Source organism: Ostrea edulis, chromosome 9, assembly GCF_947568905.1.
Source record: "Ostrea edulis chromosome 9, xbOstEdul1.1, whole genome shotgun sequence".
NCBI lineage: Eukaryota > Metazoa > Mollusca > Bivalvia > Ostreida > Ostreidae > Ostrea > Ostrea edulis.
In genome coordinates this window covers 35,351,286-35,373,238 of record NC_079172.1, presented here as the reverse complement: position 1 = coordinate 35,373,238, position 21,953 = coordinate 35,351,286, and the positions used below count along the sequence as shown (strand labels likewise).

Genomic DNA, 21,953 nt, shown 5'->3' with positions numbered 1-21,953 from the left:
CTGACTTTATAACAATTAATGTTGAGTGAAACGCTTACTCTTAGGAATCCACTAACTATTGTTTCTCAGTGCTACAAAATACCAATGCTATGAACTCGGGGCCTATATAGTCAGGGTTTACGGATTTTGACAGGGAATCTCGGGGATTCAGATCCTATCCGAAAGGTCCGCGAATTTTCACCTCAAGGTTACCTCCATATTTTTACGTTTAAACATTTAAGGGCTGGCGCGGCTGGGCCTTGAACCCTTGACCTCGCGATCTTTTCCCTCTTTCTCTCTATCAAATAACCAATTAATCCTAGAAACATATTTAAACTTTCCCGAAGCCGACACCCCCTCCCCTTGACAAAGGGAGAACTTTATCTGTAAAACACAAGTGTAGTATTCAATCAATGCACTATCACTTGTTGGAGAATCTGACGACGCTGAGGAGATTGGGATAGAGATAAAGCACAGCATGGCTATGTAAATTGAACTTCTATGAATATAAATGCCCGACCAGGGCCAGAAATTCCGACTTCTATGCATGATAAATACGTACGAGAGCGGTCACTCCTCTAATAAACAAATACATTAGGTTTTTCAGGAGTCGATCAAGAGAGGCGTCATCTGTCCACGTTAATGTTAATTATGTCAGTTCTTAATGTAATCTTGTTCAATTTATGGCACGAGACAGGCTGTTAGGCGAATAGTCATGTCGTCAGTAACGTTCTGATAAATCTATTCTGAAATGGACGGCGAAATCGACAAATAAACAGGACAATGGTCCTCTCGAAAACAGACTCACTTTTTGTATTACCTGTTTGGATGGGTTTTTTTTTAATGAGTACAAGGACTTTAAGACAGACTGGATTTTAAAATACCTCGTTTAAATGCTTTGTTGTCGTAATTCAACCAAATGTTTCTGCTTTTCATCATTATTATTTTTTTAATTCAAAAAGAAAAAAGAAAAAAAAAAGTTGTGTAAACTTTGTTTGGAAAACGACGAGTACAAAAAAAAAAAAAAATCAGATTCTAATATGGAGACTTTTTGAGACATTTGTGTTTTTTAAAAGAACACATATTGTTTTATATTGCTGCTGAATTTTTCAGATATGTAGAATAAGAAAATTATTATGTATTTTGCAGCCCTTGTGGCTAGCGATACTTTTAACTAATAATCAGGTGACCGATAAGGCCTTTGGGCCTCGTGCTTAAAGAACCAAACACTTTACTTTAGCAACAAGGTTTGTTGGTTGTATAATGTTTAACGTCCCTCTCGAGAATTTTTTACTCATATGGAGACGTCACCATTGCTGATGAAGGGCTCCAAAATGTGGACCTATGCTAGGCGCTTACCGCCTTTGAGCAGGGAGAGGTCTTTATCGCACCACACCTGCTGTGACACGGGACCTCGGTTTTTCCAGTCTCCACCGAAGGACCGCCCCATTTAGACACCTCTTACGACAAGCAAGGGGTACTGAGAACCTATTCTATTAAACCCAGTTTCCCACGGGACCCAATCAAACTGAATACTACAGCATATAATTGGAGTATTGCATTATTCAATCTAAGTTGTACAGTATGTCATCTGAGTAGTATTGTATGCATGTGTAATCTGATCTTGGTACACTTAAAATATAGTCTGAATACTACATCATATAGAGATACTGAATTAAACTTTCTTTATTGGATAGTGATGAAACAGCATTAGACAAAATATTGACGTTTTTGCTCTAAAAACCCCAATGTATATCGTTGAACCGGCTGTAAACGCTGACATCTAATGCAATGATATTCATATTGTCTAATGTTTTCCTTAATATAACACTAAACTTTAAGGTAGAACCGCCGTTTCACGCGTCCAGGTTTTAATATTCAACACCGACTATTAACTTCCGGTTATTAATATGTCTGGCGGGATCTGAGACAGCATGATTCTTAATGTGTGTTTCTGTTGATAACAGTATCAACATGTCCCTGTCGATTTAGCGAAATTTTGCCAAAGCAACTGGAGAACTATACTTTGTGGAAACTGGTTTATTTTGTTAACTTGATAAGATTACATTCATTAGAAGACGATATCAGATATTATGAATAACGTGCACATAATCATGTTTCACTACATTTTAGCAGGCACATTGTTTTTCAAAGGGTGTAGCAGTCAGAAAATAATTACAAGAATTGATAACACCCTCCCCCCCCCCCATGTGAGTAAAAATGGGGCCGCAACCTCCCTTACCCTCTAGCTCTAACCTGCTAGGACCGAAATTGCAGAATTACATCGTCACAAGCCACGGCTGGGAGAGGAGCGTACGTTTCAGTCACGGCTTGCGACGAATTATTGATGTATCACTTGAGTGTAAGTTTGTACCTGCTTGATACATTTCGCTATATTCAAGGTTTACAAAGAATATTTTGTATCGATATAGCCCATATGGGTGTATACCTATTCAAGAGACTATAGATAGATGCCAAAAATTCCCAAAATTTAAAATCCGGAGAAATAAGTATTTTGAAGAAGAAAATGGTACACAAAGAATTTAAATATAAGAAATGTCAAAATTATATAATTTTATAGTGTTTTTATGTACCCTAATCGGATATTTGGGAGCACATAATTTTTGGTCTGTTTGTCAGCAAAAACTTTAAATTTGGCGACAACTTTCAACTTTTGAATCTATGGTGATAGGGCGTTCACATTTCACAAGTGTATTCCTTTGTCAAGACCTCTTTTGTGGTACCAATATATTTGATCTTGTGACCTTGACATCTGGTTTATTTTATCTTGATTTTTTGTTAACCTTGACCATTATTAACTTCGCTACCATACGAAGACATCTCTTTCACAACCTTATCTTATTTTCTGAAGATTGTAAGCAAATTGAGCATGAAATTATTCACATCTTTTATTGTAAAATTTTAAAAATTCCCATAAGAAGTAAATATCTGCTATTTTTCATAACCCATGACCTAATATGATGAGTTTGGGTGCATGTACATTTTTGAAAGTTGGTAAGATATAAAATCACACTTCTTTATGTCAAATTTGAATTACGGGGGAGGGGGTTATGTGATTTCAGACAGGTTTAATGAAAATAAGCATTTACAGATATCATAATATCTCATATGAGCTTTTTAGTTAGCTTATGAGTTGTTTTATAAGCATTAAAATGAAAGGAAAAAATGCAATTTTTGAATAGAAGATTCTTCCTTAAATTCACTGGTTGGATTAGTTGACTGTCAGTATTATTTAAGTCGCTGTTAATGTCCTAGGAATGTGTCACAATAATGTGTCACAATACATTTATATACATGTACTCCGATTCCGTTTTGTTGTTATGGTATTATTGCTCCGAAAATTAACATTTTCATTAGAATTATTCCTTAAATTACATCAGATGTGTTTTTCCAAATAGAATTACAAAGAATGAAAGAAATTTGTCCTCATTTTGTACATTATAGATAACAATGTAAGTTGGGAGTACAAGAGTGTAACATCAGAAACCGTCACAAATATAAACGCAAAGGAAGAAAGTATAGTTTTATAATAGATTGATAGTCTGTTCTTAGCACACTGATTTTGACTACGGATTACTCCGTTTACCTGATCAAGATATAGGGCTCACGGCGGGTGTGACAGGTCCACAGGTTATGCGTACTCCTCCTAGGCAGCTGATCCCACCCCTGGTATACCCAGGGGTCCGTGTTTGTCGAACTCTTTATATTGTATTCCTTGACGAAGGAGTTATGAGACTGATTATTTTTCGTTATCTTCACCATCTAGTTGAAAATATGATCAAATCCTATATACGCTGAAAGATCTAGAATACACAGATTTGAACACGTGACGGACTTAGATTAGATTTAGATTTAGATTATTTGACAAGTTTTCATTTGACGTATCGAAAATTGAATGTCATGTTGGTAATTCTGAAATGTATTTTTTTTTTTTATTATTATTTTTTTTACATTTCCAATGTTTTTGTCTTTGGTATCTCTACAAATTGTTATGAAAGCCATTTCCTAAATGCGTTGCAGTAGAAAGCAATGCATGACAATAGATAAACATATTCTAACGGAAGGGAATTCCGACAGAAATTATTTAAAGATGAATGCGAATATAAGAAATAAACTACAGCGTTTCAACATGCCGGCATATTATTCATAAAGTGTGCAAATGCGCTCCATAAAGTAGGCCGACGTGAAGCGCTGCAGTTCATCATCTCATGTATTTTAAAAAATAAAATTTATTTCTTGAATAAACATATTCATGGAATGGTATTACATTTCTAAATATCTATAAGCAATATGAAATTTTATTGTGTTCACATGCTTGTTGTTTAAAGTCTCATTCGAGAATGAAGACGTCATCAGTTCTAAGTGTCACAAATGTTCACCTATGCATATGGCGATCGGGTCTGTAGCATTGAGGGTTCTTGATCCTCCCACCTCCTGTCGCAACACGGAACACCGGTTTTTAAGGCCCCATCCGAAAGACCCGCGACTCTCACTTATAAATTATGAACGTTTGGTTAGGAAACAATCACTACCGATTGTTTGCTTTTTACGTTTGACGCGGCCGTGATACGATCAGAACTGGAACCCACTACCAGCTGTGGAGAAGTACCACAGATTTTTACCTTATCAAGACGCTTACGGACGGAACAGTGAGGTTTATTTTATCGTGCTGACGCCTACCGTAACAGAGGACCGTCTATTGTAAGGTCCTGTTGATGGAACTTCACGTGTTTCATATCAGGGAACATCATTTCTATAAAACAGGTCCATGGTAATTTAGTACTTCACGCTTTTTGTCCTCTGACAAATGACTTAATGAATTAATCTATCCACGAATAAGGTTATTCATAAAGTAGTCTATCAACGAATAAGGTTATCAAAAGATTAAGCTGTCAATGAATTAGACTGTTAATGAATTAGGTTGTCAATGAATTAGGCTATTAGTGGATTAGGCTGTCAATGAATTACGTTATCAATGAATTAGGCTATAAATGACTTAGGTTATTATTGATTATGCTATAAATGACTTAATGAATTATAAGGTTATCCATAAAATAGGCAATTGATGAATTAAGTTATCAATTAATTAGGCTATCAATGACTTAGACTATTATTGATTTAGGCTACGAATGACTTAATGAATTAGGCTATCAATGAATTAGGTTATCGATAAATTATGCTATTATTGATTTAGACTATCACTGACTTTATGAATTAGGCTATCAACGAAAAAGTTATCAATTAATTAGGCTATCAAAAATTATTTATCAATGAATTATGCTACAAATGAATAAGGTTATCAATCAATTAGGCTACCAATGAATTAGGCTATCAATAAATTAGGCTATCAATAAATAAGGATATCAATGAATTAGGCTACAAATGAATAAGGTTATCAATAAAGGCTACCATTAAATTAGGCGTTTCAAGCTAGTTAGAAAGTCAATAGAGAATGTTCAAGAATCTGGATAGATTTTGGACCAAAGCAACCGATTGCAGCTATGAATAAAATGTTAACAATTTTTCTACTAGGGTTCACTATTCGATACTGCTGATTATGAGTCCAACACATTTTGAACAATGAACTAAAACATAATTTTTTGCAAAGATGTGTAAATATTTCAAAGTGATGGTATCTGACAAATCAATGATTTTAAAGTATGTCAAATCTTCCTAGTTTTAAGATAATGTTTAGAAATACTATAGATTCGTAATACAGAAATTATATCGTGTTAATTACATTTTCTACTAATACTTATTTGAGATTACATCACCACAGGGTTGCTTGCTTGGCTACTAACGGGTAAAAAAAAATCTGAAAAATCTTAAGATAAATAGAACGGAGATTTATGTGAATTTGTTCAAGTTTTGCTTTAAAATCTATTTCTGTTTACGAGAAACTTGCTTCTGAATAATTCGGCATCCCATAAATGTTTGATGAGGTTGGTCGGAGTCTTAGACGACGATCTCAGCGGTCAAACCGGAAACAGTCAGAACTCTAGCCCCGCACAGAATCAACGAACAATTGTTAGCCGCATTTAATTTCCGATCATTTGTTGTCTCCCAGATGCGTTTAGTATTTGTAATTGCTCCACATGGAAAAGAAATGTTCATCTGGAGTTCGCTTGATTTCACGACACAACCAAAACCTGTAGAAAGATCCAGTATTAAATAGCGTCTTCTGCATGAAGAAATACCTAAAATGATTTATCATTTACGTGAATAACACAGCCAAAGCCTCGTTAAACTTTGGTGTCCTATGTGCCACCAAAATACACCTTAATTAACCAGGCGGAAATAAACAAGAATTGAAATGATAAAGTACTGACGGAGTTGTGACGTAAAAAGTCATTAGCGATAAAAGTGGAGAATGAAAAACCATGCACTGTTCAGTAATGCTGATTGAACACACCTATTAAAACATTTTCCATATCACACGGCGATCAAATCTATGCACGTGTATACGTCCAATACCACTAGATTGAAATAAATCCATTTCCAACTTCCTGTATGGTCTTTTTTAATTCTATATATATATATATATATAAGCCAAATTTCAAAATACGAATATGAGAAATGTTTTGGGGGTATAAAAGCGATGAAAGCACGGGACATCATATATATATATATATATATATATATATATATATATATTACCCAATTCTTTAATTCAGCTTGATACATTTCCCTTTACATATATCTTTCATCTGATACATGTATAGTAGGAAAAACTGGATGGTTAGTACTGTATGTTTTCGATACATTACATAGTCTTTAATGCGACGTCACAATTAATTCGCGTCATGCTGCGTTGATCAGGATATATTCACATATCGGGCGGTAATAGGTTTATCGTAGACCTGATTTCCAATTTCGTTAATCCCTTGTTCGCCTTGATAAAGTAATGCTTTTTTCAATTATCGAAATAGATATTAAATCTTACAATACAAAAGAATACTGCATTCGACTTTTCGCATTTTAGATAACATGCAGACCCCTGGTGCAAAACTACCGACCCTCGTATTGATTATCGGAGCTCTTACGAATTGTCTAAATAAACATATCGGCAATGGTCGATCACAAAATCGGCCGATTATAATTGTTCTTTTTACAGGAACCAATTAGGATTTTGTCTGTCGCATAACGCTAAAACCACCTTCCAATCTCTCACATAAGTTGAACGTCAAGTCTTAGTCGGTATTTTCCGAGCTTGCGGAGTGACATTTAATATTTTCACGTCTGACAACAATGGATACCGCCATGCAATATAATGTAGATCTATACTGCGATTTAACGAATGTTTATTTTTCTCTTTATCCGACTGCAGAAATATTGACTTCCAAAGATTAACTCAACACACTGTAAAGTTGTACGACATATTCCCTCTCTCGATTTACATGGATGCCGACGGGGAGTACTTTTCATGTATTATGTTTTCAACATTGATTGTTTGAACAATTAAATAAAACACAAACACACTTTCAATATGCGGGTATAAATAACATCACGCGCTGTCAATTTGTAACTTGAACTAATGGAACAATTTTTTTTCTAAAATGCGGCGAAAATCAGTCAGGGTATTTGATATTTTCATTTGTTTCAGGGATCATTCTCGTTAATTGAAACATTCTATACATAGAATCAAAAGCACACAAATGATATATGTTTAGATATTTTACGTGCATATCTATAACTGTTTTGTATGTATAATTTGAGTGTAAAATTTACACACAGCATACACTTTGCTTTTTTAAAATTTAGAAAAGTTGCCTTTACGTATTCGGGTATTTGATTTTATGACGTCACCTTTTAGGAAGTGTTGTTATTCATAATTCTGATGAAGAACTTTTAACAGCGTTTATGAATATAGACTGACGTATTAGTCTTAAGACACTTTTTACACCGATTTCGTATTTTAAAAGCTAAAAAAGGTCGTGATCAACCTCCACCCTGCTTGAAAAATCTGCCTTATAAAACGTAACCAAAGAAGGAAAAGACTCTTTCCATACAAAGTTATCGTAATTCTATTTTCATAAAATGGTTTTTCTTCACTTCTACACCATCATGAATACATAGAAGCCACAACGAACATGTGAATGATGAACAAGCAAAGCTTCAATTTGAATGCTAAACGCAAGAGCTTGTTGTGCATATGATCAGTTTCGGGGCAGCTACTGACAACAAGTTGATGTCACAGGGGTTTCAACAGTCTCACTTAAAGTCAGCATTTCGCAAATTCTATGGTCGTTATAATGATATAGTTTGCCAAGAAACTAAAATAGCAGGTCGTACCTTTATCAAGAAAGAAATTAATTATTGTTATCCTTGTAGTGAATACTACACACACGTGCTGGAACGCGATGTAGCATGATTACCTATCGGTTTCTGTGTTACAATTTAGGACGCGATGTAGCATGATTACCTATCGGTTTCTGTGTTATAGTGTAGGACGCGATGTAGCATGATTACCTATCGGTTTCTGTGTTACAATTTAGGACGCGATGTAGCATGATTACCTATCGGTTTCTGTGTTACAATTTAGGACGCGATGTAGCATGATTACCTATCGGTTTCTGTGTTATAGTGTAGGACGCGATGTAGCATGATTACCTATCGGTTTCTGTGTTACAATTTAGGACGCGATGTAGCATGATTACCTATCGGTTTCTGTGTTACAATTTAGGACGCGATGTAGCATGATTACCTATCGGTTTCTGTGTTACAATTTAGGACGCGATGTAGCATGATTACCTATCGGTTTCTGTGTTACAATTTAGGACGCGATGTAGCATGATTACCTATCGGTTTCTGTGTTATAGTGTAGGACGCGATGTAGCATGATTACCTATCGGTTTCTGTGTTACAATTTAGGACGCGATGTAGCATGATTACCTATCGGTTTCTGTGTTACAATTTAGGACGCGATGTAGCATGATTACCTATCGGTTTCTGTGTTACAATTTAGGACGCGATGTAGCATGATTACCTATCGGTTTCTGTGTTACAATTTAGGACGCGATGTAGCATGATTACCTATCGGTTTCTGTGTTACAATTTAGGACGCGATGTAGCATGATTACCTATCGGTTTCTGTGTTACAATTTAGGACGCGATGTAGCATGATTACCTTTCGGTTTCTGTGTTACAATTTAGGACGCGATGTAGCATGATTACCTATCGGTTTCTGTGTTACAATTTAGGACGCGATGTAGCATGATTACCTATCGGTTTCTGTGTTACAATTTAGGACGCGATGTAGCATGATTACCTATCGGTTTCTGTGTTACAATTTAGGACGCGATGTAGCATGATTACCTATCGGTTTCTGTGTTACAATTTAGGACGCGATGTAGCATGATTACCTATCGGTTTCTGTGTTACAATTTAGGACGCGATGTAGCATGATTACCTTTCGGTTTCTGTGTTACAATTTAGGACGCGATGTAGCATGATTACCTATCGGTTTCTGTGTTACAATTTAGGACGCGATGTAGCATGATTACCTATCGGTTTCTGTGTTACAATTTAGGACGCGATGTAGCATGATTACCTATCGGTTTCTGTGTTACAATTTAGGACGCGATGTAGCATGATTACCTTTCGGTTTCTGTGTTACAATTTAGGACGCGATGTAGCATGATTACCTTTCGGTTTCTGTGTTACAATTTAGGACGCGATGTAGCATGATTACCTTTCGGTTTCTGCGTTATAGTGTAGGACGCGATGTAGCATGATTACTTATCGGTTTCTGCGTTACAATCTAGGACGCGATGTGGTACATGATAACCTGCTGTACTAAAGGCCTGTGTTTGGCACACTATCGCGTAGTGTAAGTTTAACATAGGATATTTGTGTATTCCTGCAGAACGCAGTACTATGAGGTGAAACTGAGGACTCTGTGAACCTGAGGATCCGAGGTCTTTGTATTATTGCTTAGGACTATGTTACTTGACTGCAATGTAACTGAGGCTCCTGTTTTACACGTAGTATAACATGACTGTTTGGTGTACCTGTAATCCTAAATTTCTTTGCGTTACATGTGTGAAGGAGAATCAGTGCGGAGGCCATATTGAAAAATGGGAATTTAGCGAAACTATGCAGGTGGTGTCACTACTTTGCTTTCCAATTACAACTTTTTGCGCGAATCGAACTTCTGAGACACGATGATTCAGTAATTGGATGATTATTCCAGTAGCTAATCCTGACAACTTTGACCCCGATTGGAATTTTATGTATTTATGTGCTGACGTCATAGCAAATGAAATCGAATGGCGATGAGGCGACCTAATTCGGTGACGCTTCCTTTATCGGTGTTAGGACTGTATAAATAGCATCGTATTAGTCACCACTGACTTGTAGCTGGTGTCACTGAATTCCCAAGTATTATCATGGCCTCCGCTCTGACTCTTTCTCGCAAATATCACATATTAAAAGCGGGCATAAGAGTCAGAGGAATCTCGGATTAGTGTACCCGAAGCCTGCCTCTGTATTAAACGCAGATTGTAAACAAATGGCGGAAGCTGAGCGGTTAGGGTGCTATTTCAGGTCCTGGGGTTGCGTTAAACGTAAGATTCTGAGCTTAGACAGTGGCTATTCACTCGAAGGTTCCGTGTCACGGTAGGCGTTGGCACGATCACTATCCTGAGCGCCATGCATACGTAAATATTTGTGGCACTCCTAAGATGATGACGGTTCTGCGTGAATGAAAAATCCTCGAATGGGAAGTAAAACATGAGACCAACAAAAACACCTGGAGCACATGGGTTTGTGTGTTACACGACTGATGTAATGTACCATTACTATCTATTGTTCTCAATTATGGTGCTGCTACAAACAAAGACGCTGTGTAAAATTCCACGAGTCGTATCTAAAATGTTAGATGCTGAGACGCAGTGTAAATTGTACACGTGACGTGTTCAAAATCTGATAGATGCTGAGACGCGGTGTAAAGTGAACACGTGACGTATTCAAAATCTGTGTATGACGCTGGAATGCAGTGTTAAGTGTACACGTGCGATGTTTAAAATCTATGTGTTAGATGCTGAGATCCAGTGCAAAGTATACACGTAACATGTTCAAAATATCTGTGTTAGATGCTACGACGCAGTATAAAGTGTACACGTGACGTGTTCAAAATCTCTGTGTTCGACGCTGAGCTGCAGTGTGAAGTGTACACGTGACATGTTCAAAATATCTGTGTTTGACGCTGAGACGCAGTTTAAAGTGTACACATGTCGTGTTCAAAATCTGTGTTAGACGCTGGGACGCATTGTAAAGTGTACACATTGCGTGCCCAAACTATCTGTGGTAGACGCTGAGACGCAGTGTAAAGTGTGGACATTGCGTGCCCAAACTATCTGTGTTAGATGCTGAGACGCAGTGTAAAGTGTGCACATTGCGTGCCCCAAATCTCTGTGTTACACGCTAAGGCGCAACTATCTAAGTTCCAAAAAATGATTACAATATTTCGTGAATCATTGATGCTCTCGAATACTATTCTTCATCTATACTACATTGTAACCTGATGTGTTGGTTTCGTTACTATTCATAAATATTAGCTGTTTCTTTTCCGCAAAAGTTTACAACTTGTTGCTACTTTTTCCCCCCATTTAAACAAAGTGCTCACGGAACACAGATTTTGTCATTCATTGGCGTATGTGCATGTGTAAATGACTTATATGAATGAAAATACGATAATGGATTTCCGAGGAGCAAAGAACAAACATCATGAATAGAGTATCTTCTCTGGTGTAACATCTATCTAGACACCGAGAGGCTGCCACCTGTCACAACTAGAACCAATAAACTATCGTACATATCAGAGAGACGACGTCAAGGGTGTAGGTATAGAACATTAATTGATTTTATCTACAAATGCTAACTACTCGTGTGAAACATAGCATCTACACGAGCATCTGTCTTTCAATTATATTGCATGTTTTCTCCATAATGGTACAGCTTCTACTGTGGATTAAATGAATTATTAACAGCTACGGAGAACTGGGCAATTACTTGAGAAATATTTTGAGATTATATGTATTGCCATATTGGTAAGTAAACGTTTGTAGCATTACCGTCGTCAATTATATGACCTTACTAATTTATGTATGACCTTACTGATTTACATCTGATCTAGACAATTTACCTTTAATTCTAGATGATTACAAAATTCTAATTACAGTTGCTGTTTTAGCACTGACTAAGGTATCGGGTGTATATGGTTATTTAAAATTTTAATGACGTCACAATTTTGAATTCCACAGTTTACTTCCACGTAACTTTTTTCATTTCATTTCATTTTATTTAGGTGTAAAATATTACAGAATGTCATGATCATAAATTCAAAATCACAAATTGAAACCTGACATAATATATAGCACTATGCAATATATCACAATTAAAGAATAAGTGACATGGATGCATGGCATATAATGATATAATAAGCTAAGGATAACCCATAATTTACGCTGAAATTAGATTATTTTCAAGGGACTCCTTATAATTACATAATAAATATAATGAACAGGTCTTGTTTATGTTCATGTTCACCGAAATTTTCCAAATCTAATAATCATAGCTTAATATTTCAGCACTTAAAGTTAGGGCTCCAAAAGGATTAGGCAGTCCGAAATTTTGTGAAAGGGTTAGACAGTTGGTGGTTTTCAAAAAAATTAGTTTTGAAAGAAGGTTCTCCTAAGATAAATCAAACTGAATTAAGAGATACGTACATGAAATGTAGAACGAAATGTGCATTAATCACATGAATAGTGTTCAAATGCATTCACAAAATGAATTACAGAACAAAGGAAACATATGCTTTCAAAGGATTATAATTTAGAACTGAATATTCATGTATATATAATTTAGAACTGAATATTCATAAAACTCTGGAAGAATTGCAGAAACTAGTAGAGAATACGGTGCGCTGATGTGATATGTGTGATATCATGTTACGTTGTTATGACAGATAAACACGACTGAAGAAGACCGGTAACACGGTTGAAATATGTCTGGAAAGTGTTTATAGTTAAAGTTATATATATATATATATACATATATATATATATATATGTATATATATATATATATATATATATATATATATATATATATATCGTTACATATGGGTTGAAATATGCAGCTTCGCCATCGTCAACTTTCCATTTGTATGTTAGCAGCAATATTCCATCATCACCTGCATATGGTGTCTATGTCTCTCAATTGATTCGAAACGCAAGTGCATGTTCTGTGTATGATCAATTTGAATCGAGACAATTTACTGATCAATACGTTGGTTTTACTGAGGTTTCAACAGCTTCTCGCAAATTCTACAATGGACGTTATAATGATCATATTTTCAAATACAACCTGTCAGTCGGTTGAATGGTATATGGCGTGTTTCATACCCATTGTTTGGCCGTTCTCTACATACTGAATTTGACTACGGATTACTCCGTTACCTGATCAAGAAATAGGATATAGCTTACTCCTCCTCGGGGAGCCGGGTTAGAATAGGTCCTTGGTAACCCTTGATTGTCATAAGAAGTGACTAAATGGGACGGTCCTTCGGACGAGACCGCAAAAACCGAGGTCCCATATCACAACAGGTGTGGCACGATAAAGAACCCTCTCTGCTCAAAGTCTGTAAGCGCTGAGCATAGGCCTAAATTTTGCAGCCCATCGCCGGTAATGGTGACGGCTCCAACTGAGTGAAAAATTCTTAAGCGGGACGTTAAACAATATACAATCAATCCTCCGCACAAAATCTCCATATGTCCATGTTAGCCGTTCTGTTTATTTTTGTTCTTTATGGGAATTATGAGATTAATTACTGTTCGTTATCTTCCCTTTTTTGCAACAAAGAATGTGTGTATACATTCTTTTGACGCACAGAAAAGTCAAGTGGATGTTGGAGTTCTTGTTTTATTTCAAGGTCACCCTCCATTTAAATTAAAAAAAACCTAGAAATTCCATTAGAAGAGATAAATTGTTTATAATACTTGTTAATCATAGCAAACTTTGTCTTAATTTACAGCATAATGACTATGCGTGAACATATTTCTGTTGTCTGCACAGCAGAGTTAATGATACAGATGACCTTAGTAAGAGATCAGGTAGATCGAATTTCCTCAGTTAATTTTAAATGTCTGTTCACTGATCGTTATTTGTGACAGACGTCTACTAAGCCTACTAAGATTTTTTTAAAAAGTTTTTCCATGACGACACTGGTGCCATAAGATACAAAATGATATAAAATAAAGCAGAGGTATGGGATCAAATAAGAAAAAATGGGGTTTTTTCTCTCGTAGGAAATGATTAATAGGTAACAAGTTCAATGTATCACACAAATTTACTATACCTCTTTAATTTCGTCAGTCAAGGGTAATTCGTATGGTTACTCCTTTAATTTCGTCAGTTAAGAGTACTAGTAATTCGTGTGGTTTTTGAAAAATTTGTTTTTGTTTTGATTTTGTTTCAGTGTGCAGTCCTTCGGACGAGACCGAAAAAACCGAGGTCACGTGTCACAACAGGTGTAGCACGATAAAAATCCCTCCCTGTTCAAAGGCCGTAAGCGCCGAGCTTAGAGCCCTTTACCGGCAATTGTGACATTTCCATATGAGCGAAATATTGTCGTGCGTCCCGTTACAATCAATCAATCATATTTATTTTCTATATTTTACTACGCCATTAGTGTACCGAAAATAAAGTTTTCCAGGCGCTCTCTAGACATTCTCTGTTACATTTGTAAATAGGAAAAAGTGATGTAGCTACATGACCCACAACGTTTTTTACTAAAAAAAAACCAAAAAAAAACAAACATACATGCACATTTGTTGAATACCATTTAGTTTTTCTGACTTATGATCAGAACCCATCCTAAGCAAATACCTATTTCTCGACATCTGTTGTGTTAATTGAATAAATCCTATAAAAGAGGCTGCACATTTGTCATTATTAGCACGACATAAGTAAGAAAAATAAAACTTAAAATCGAATGGATCTATAATCATGTCATACATATATTTGATATTTCAGACTTCCTTGTACGTTTAGATTTCATACAAATATTAGCGGTTGTCGGTCACTTAGAGGCCCAATTTACAATATATCTTAATACCGAAAAACCATTTATTTATTTTTTATTCCATTTGCACTTCCTGCAAGTTTTAATCCATGGTAAATCTGAAGAAAGAAAGAGAAAACCACATAAAACAATATTTTCACAAATTCTACACCAAAATTCTAAATTTGACCATGTTAAGATGCTGGACTTAGCCCTCGTGTAAAATGGGCCTCAGATATAACAATGTACATAATATACTATGTATATTTATTAACTTGATCGTTATTCGGCATTGTGATGTCATCATGGTGTACATGTACAGTAATTATTTTGACATTGTGGTGTTACCTTGATGTACTTGTAATTATCTAGACGTTGATATAGATTATTGATTCGACATTGTTGAGTCACACCGGATGATGTAGTTTGGTATTTCGATATTGAGATGTCATTTTGATGTAGTTTGGTATTTCGATATTGAGATGTCATTTTGATGTAGTTTGGTATTTCGGCACTGTGGTGTCACGCTGACGTTACTGTACAGTGATTTTCCAATCTAAAGATCTTATATTCATTTGGAGTTCATTTGGATATATATCAAGGTCATATTAAGACAACATAGTGTTTATTTTTTTTTTCAACTGATTCCGATATGCGAGTGCATGCTCTGCGTATGATCAATTCCTAAATCGAGGCAGGCTACTGACAGACAAGTTGATGTTACATGGGTTTCATCAGTCTTGTTAAACGTCAGCATTTCACAAATTCTATGGTCGATATAAGTTGCAAACACAAACAATCACTGGGTCGAATGCCGTCTGACATGTTTCATATCAATTTTCAGACCGTTCTTTACATATTGATTTTTACTACGGATTAATCCGTTTACCTGATCAAAATACAGGGTTCAAGGGGTGTGTGACCTGTCAACTAGGGATGCTAACTCCTCCTAGACACCTGATCCCACCTCTGGTGAGTTCAGGGGTCCATGTTTGCCCTACTCCTTATTTTGTATCTTTATTGGAATTATGAGATTGATCGCTGTTTGTTATCTGCACTTGTCCGTTTAATACTTGATTAAAGAATGATTAAGACAGACACGTATACATTAGAGGCACATTCAGTGTGTACGTGATAGCTATCAGAGGAACTTCTTCTTCTTCTTTTTTTTTTTATCAAATTGTCAGTGTGACCATTTTTCAATTTATAGCCGAAGCTTTAAATCAAGGAACAATTTGAAAAGAATATAAACTTTTGTTCTCTCATCTAACATGCAGATGCTCTCATTCCTTATGGTCTCTTAGTTGTTTCTACATTGTCTGCTTCATCAGCATCTCTTTGTGTGCATTCTAAGATGGGACAGAAAAAAGCAATCTTTTTTTGGCAAGCAGCTGTCTATCAGGAATATTTCTAAACGGAGAATATGGAGAAGAAGTATCACGTGACCTAGAGTTAAACCTCAATCCATGATTTATGTAAATCCCAGATTAGGTTGGCTGATTGTTTTATGCCCCGTCAGGAATATTTTACTCATATTGAGACGTCACCAGCTGTAGGTGAAATACCGCTAATTTAGACATATTTTTAACGCTCAGGGCCGTGGCAGTGAGGGTTCTATTACATCTCAGTGCCTGCTGAGACGCGGGATCTCCGTTTTAAGGTCATGTTTAAATGCGGAGCGTTTGGCGAAGGAGCAGTTACTTTTACGAGAGGTTCGAACTGACGACCTTCGGTTACGAAGCGAACACTACCACTGAGCTACCGCGACCGATAAGATAATGAAGAATAAGATATTGCAGATATGTACATGTATTTGGTAGTGTAAAAATATTTCTGCATATTCTTTGGTTTTCTCATTGATTTAGAATGTTTTTATTAGTTTTATATTATCATTGATGTAGAATGTTATTATTAGTTTTATATTATCATTGATGTAGAATGTTATTATTAGTTTTATATTATCATTGATGTAGAATGTTTTTATTAGTTTTATATTATCATTGAGGTAGAATGTTATTATTAGTTTTATATTATCATTGATGTAGAATGTTATTATTAGTTTTATATTATCATTGATGTAGAATGTTATTATTAGTTTTATATTATCATTGATGTAGAATGTTTTTATTAGTTTTATATTATCATTGATGTAGAATGTTATTATTAGTTTTATATTATCATTGATGTAGAATGTTATTATTAGTTTTATATTATCATTGATGTAGAATGTTATTATTAGTTTTATATTATCATTGATGTAGAATGTTTTTATTAGTTTTATATTATCATTGATGTAGAATGTTATTATTAGTTTTATATTATCATTGATGTAGAATGTTATTATTAGTTTTATATTATCATTGATGTAGAATGTTTTTATTAGTTTTATATTATCATTGATGTAGAATGTTTTTATTAGTTTTATATTATCATTGATGTAGAATGTTATTATTAGTTTTATATTATCATTGATGTAGAATGTTATTATTAGTTTTATATTATCATTGATGTAGAATGTTTTTATAAGTTTTATATTATCATTGATGTAGAATGTTTTTATAAGTTTTATATTATCATTGATGTAGAATGTTATTATTAGTTTTATATTATCATTGATGTAGAATGTTATTATTAGTTTTATATTATCATTGAGGTAGAATGTTTTTATTAGTTTTATACCGTTGATGTAGAATATTTGTATAAGTAGTATAGTATTGATGTAGAATATTTTATTAGTTTTATACCGTTGATGTAGAATATTTGTATAAGTAGTATAGTATTGATGTAGAATATTTTATTAGTTTTATACCGTTGATGTAGAATATTTGTATAAGTAGTATAGTATTGATGTAGAATATTTTATTAGTTTTATACCGTTGATGTAGAATATTTGTATAAGTAGTATAGTATTGATGTAGAATATTTTATTAGTTTTATACCGTTTATTAGTAGTATATCGTTGATTTACATGTTAAGTATTCCACTGTGAAACTTCAAGTTGAAAAATAATTAACAGCAGATGGAGGATGACGTCACCTTTGGAAGTGATAATTAGCGATATCCATTAATATATAATTGCTCGGAATAAGTTAGAAATATGATCTTGTTATTCATCTCGGCGAATTGCCTTTTTTTTCGAAACTGCATTCTGTCTGAAATACAGCCATGCATCACAAGTATATGTATAGGGTCTACAAATAGGTTGTAACCTGCTTTTCTATTATTGAAACTATGTCAGAGGTCACGATTGTTACCTGACAATTTCAGAATCAGTATACGCCAATTAATTTATATCATGTTCCCATAGAAATGTAAATTTACTAGAAGACAGGTGCGCCCCATACTTTTTTTTATTCCAATTAATCACTTCTGTGCTTAAAGTAGCACATCGACAGCAAAATCTGCTTCAGAATGTTCCCCTTACTTGGTCCCACGTGAATCTCGTTCCTTTTGCCTGGATTCTATTTATTTTGCCTCCCTCCGGTGATTTTCTGAACGTATGTTAGGGTATACCACTTTTGGTTTTCCTCCCGAAGGACCAATTGCCATCTGTTTGTTACTTAACCCGGTGGTTGCTCTGTTTGTGTCTATTCATCTCTCTACAAGGATTTTATTTTGACTGATTATGATGTTCTTTTAAGATTTGCTGAGACTCTTACCTGGTATCCTGTCTACCAGGCACCCGGTACTTTTTGTTGATTTTGTTGGGTTGATTTTATCGGATTTGATTCGAGTCCTTGAGAGTACTCTCCACTTGGCTAACTGGTTTCATTTTAGTGTATCGTATTTGCCTAAGAATGAATCTGTAACAAATGTTTTCACGCTTTAGAATCATTACGTAAGAAACTATATTTTATGTAGATGGTATGAAAGCAAGTGGTAACCATTGATCATTTGGATAAGAGTATAGGGACCATGCATGCCATTGTATTTTTCCCACTTTGCGTATATGTCAGAAAGATTTGAGGATTCATCACATTTCATGATAATGCATGACTACTTCTAGCACATTTAGAATTTGGCAAAATTGGAGCTGATGCAATGTTTGTTGATTTAACAATCCGTCTAATTATAAACATATTCTTTGTGGTTATGAATAGAAAGAAATTTTCAGATTTAAGCGTTAGAATATGTTCACACACAGCATAGTAGACTTTTATGTGCCTATTTGTTGATGATTTTCTCCGTATTTATGGAATATTTTATTCTTTGGCATTACCGAGTTAAAGTTCAAAATATTTCCCCAGATTTGTTTTAAAAAGGAATGCTATACCAGAGATAATTGACATGGTTGAAAACTAAAGGATAAATACACTATTTTGAAATTCAAACTTTTCAAATTTACTTTATTTAGTGTAAAATCGCAGTTTTAGTCGAAAGTGATCTGCTTTTTTGAAAACCCTGCTGGACTTGAATCCGTGATCTACAGTTAAGCAGTCGGCATGCTAACCCATTGAGCTACCCAGCTAGTAAATCTACAAATATTACTGATATTTATATTTTCATCCATGCCTTAAAAGAAGTCCACCATTCTGATGATGTAGTATGCCTACTTAAGACTCCAGTTTTAGATTTACAATATACAGTAGTAAATGTTACCTTTCAAATCCATCTCCGATTGTACACCACAGTTTCGTAAATAGAAGTTGTATTTACATGTACTTTGTCATATATTTACAGACGTGAATGTGAGAGAATGACGGTGAAGGAGGTTGTCTCCCTTAGTAAAGTGTCGGGGTGCATCAACAGATGTCGCCAGTCTCGCTACCTGGTCCTCGTCATTGTCTTCATTGCACTCTTCCTGGACAACATGCTGCTGTCCGTTGTTGGTCAGTATCGATCAATTAATCATCCGATATTTAAGATTCCATGTTGTTCTACAAATATCTTTATTTTATAGATCAAATGATATCAAACAAATAGGCAGAGTAATGACTGGTTTATTTTTATTGACATACATGTTGGTTACTATGGGTTTCCTTCTATCTTGTATCATTGGAAATTAAGTAAATCATATTGTTAACGTCAACATAATTTGTTCATCATACAACACACCAGGACAGGAATTTAATGTAAACATCAAAGATAACCACTGCACCAACAATTTTACATTTCAGTACCCATTATACCAAATTTCTTAAGAAAACTGGAAAATCCTTACGAGATGTTGAATAAGACGTTCAACAGGACAACATTAGTGTCCAGATGTGTTCCGCTAAATGTGACGTTGCAATCAAATTTCCAAAGACTGGCGAGCACATATAATAAACGGGTTAGTTACTTTGAGGACACTAACGCTCACTGCGTCAATGTGACGGTGAACGAAACCATTCCATATTTTGATGAGATTCAAATAGTGACTAAACGTCATGCTGAATTAGCCAATGAGAATGTAGAAGTAGGCCTGATGTTTGCATCCAAAGCCATGATACAGCTGATTGCCAACCCGTTTGTGGGGCACGTCACGAACAGGTAAAGAGAGAGAGAGCGCGAGAGCGAGAGAGAGAGAGAGAGGGAGGGAGAGAGAGAGAGAGAGAATAACCAATAAGCTCAAATAAACATTATGGATTTAGATTTTACCTAGCATCTGTTTCGTTGACGTTAATATTTTTCATTTTTTACTTCTGAAAAACCACTGGGTCAATCGCAATGAAACCCTTGGATAATAGTGAATTATATTTTGACAAAAGGCCACACTCCTCTAAAACTGAAATGATTAGTAAACAGTGAAAATACGGTATTTTCAAGAACGAAATGACTCAAAATAGCGAAGTGAATGTGATAGTCCATAATAACAATATGCATGTAATTCAATCTTATCACATTCTACTAAAGTCCACTTTTAAGTAAATTCCGTTGTGGTAGCCTTTTGTGTGATTTAATTGGCTATTGTTGACCTTTAGAATTGACCACACCCTGTCTTGCATACATGGACACCAATAGGGAGAAATCTTTATGTTTTCACAGCCTGACATAATCGGAAAGTTAGTAGAAACTTCCCATTACAAATTTCAAGGTTATTCCACTCTACCAAGGTAGATTAATCGGACAATACAAGTTTGTTCAAATCATGGCTCGGATAGCCTCCTGCTTTAGTGGAGATACAAGTTTGTTTAAATCATTGTCTTTCTGATGTCATCTAGGTGTAATGGGGATACAAAGTTCAAATCACAACCTTTGGATTCACGATGCGACCACTACGAGGCTTTTATATAGGAATACGTATATGTAGGGAGAATCTACGAATACGTATATGTAGGAAGAATCTAGGAATACGTATATGAAGGGAGAATCTAGGAATATGTATACCTAGGGAGAATCTGGGAATATATGTATATAGAGAAAATCTAGGAATATGTGAATGTAGGGAGATCATATGAATATGTGGATGTAGGGAGGTTTTAGGAATACGTGAATCTAGAACTATGTGGATGTAAGGAGAATCTAGGAGTACGTGTATTTAGAGAGAATTTAGGGATATGTGTATGTAAAGATTATATAGGGACACATGTTGAAAGGGATAATCTAGGAATACGTGTACATGCATTTAGGGAGAATTAAGGAATACTAGTACGTGAGAAAAGTGTGTATAGGGAAAATCTCGGAATATGTGGATGTTGGGAGAATATAGGAAAACGTGTATGTGGGGAGAATATAACAAGATGTGCAAGTAGGGAGAATTTAGGTACACGTATGTTTAGGGAGAATCTTTAAGGGTATCCTGGAACTTATTAATAACAACACGGATGTACAGTTTTTGAAAGAGAGGCACCATAAAGTAATGAAACTTCAAATATGTTCCCTCTATTAGCCCCAGGGGTTAGATAGGGTTACGACAGAGATTCAAAGCTCGTTTTTTACTAAGAAATATATAAGTAAGATTCCGAAG

At 35.1% G+C, this 21,953-nt stretch overlaps 1 protein-coding gene across 2 annotated transcripts in view; it reads left to right on the top strand.

Annotated features, from left to right (window-relative positions):
* The window catches only part of LOC125659259 (synaptic vesicular amine transporter-like), a 47,157-nt gene that overhangs the window by 8,291 nt on the left and 16,913 nt on the right, over positions 1-21,953 (top strand). For both annotated transcript variants that reach the window (XM_048890865.2, XM_048890866.2), the window contains exons 2-3: positions 19,745-19,893; positions 20,182-20,536. In XM_048890865.2, coding sequence (XP_048746822.2) covers positions 19,761-19,893; positions 20,182-20,536 — 488 coding nt within the window. In that variant the 5' untranslated portion in view covers positions 19,745-19,760. The remainder of the gene's footprint in view (positions 1-19,744; positions 19,894-20,181; positions 20,537-21,953) is intronic.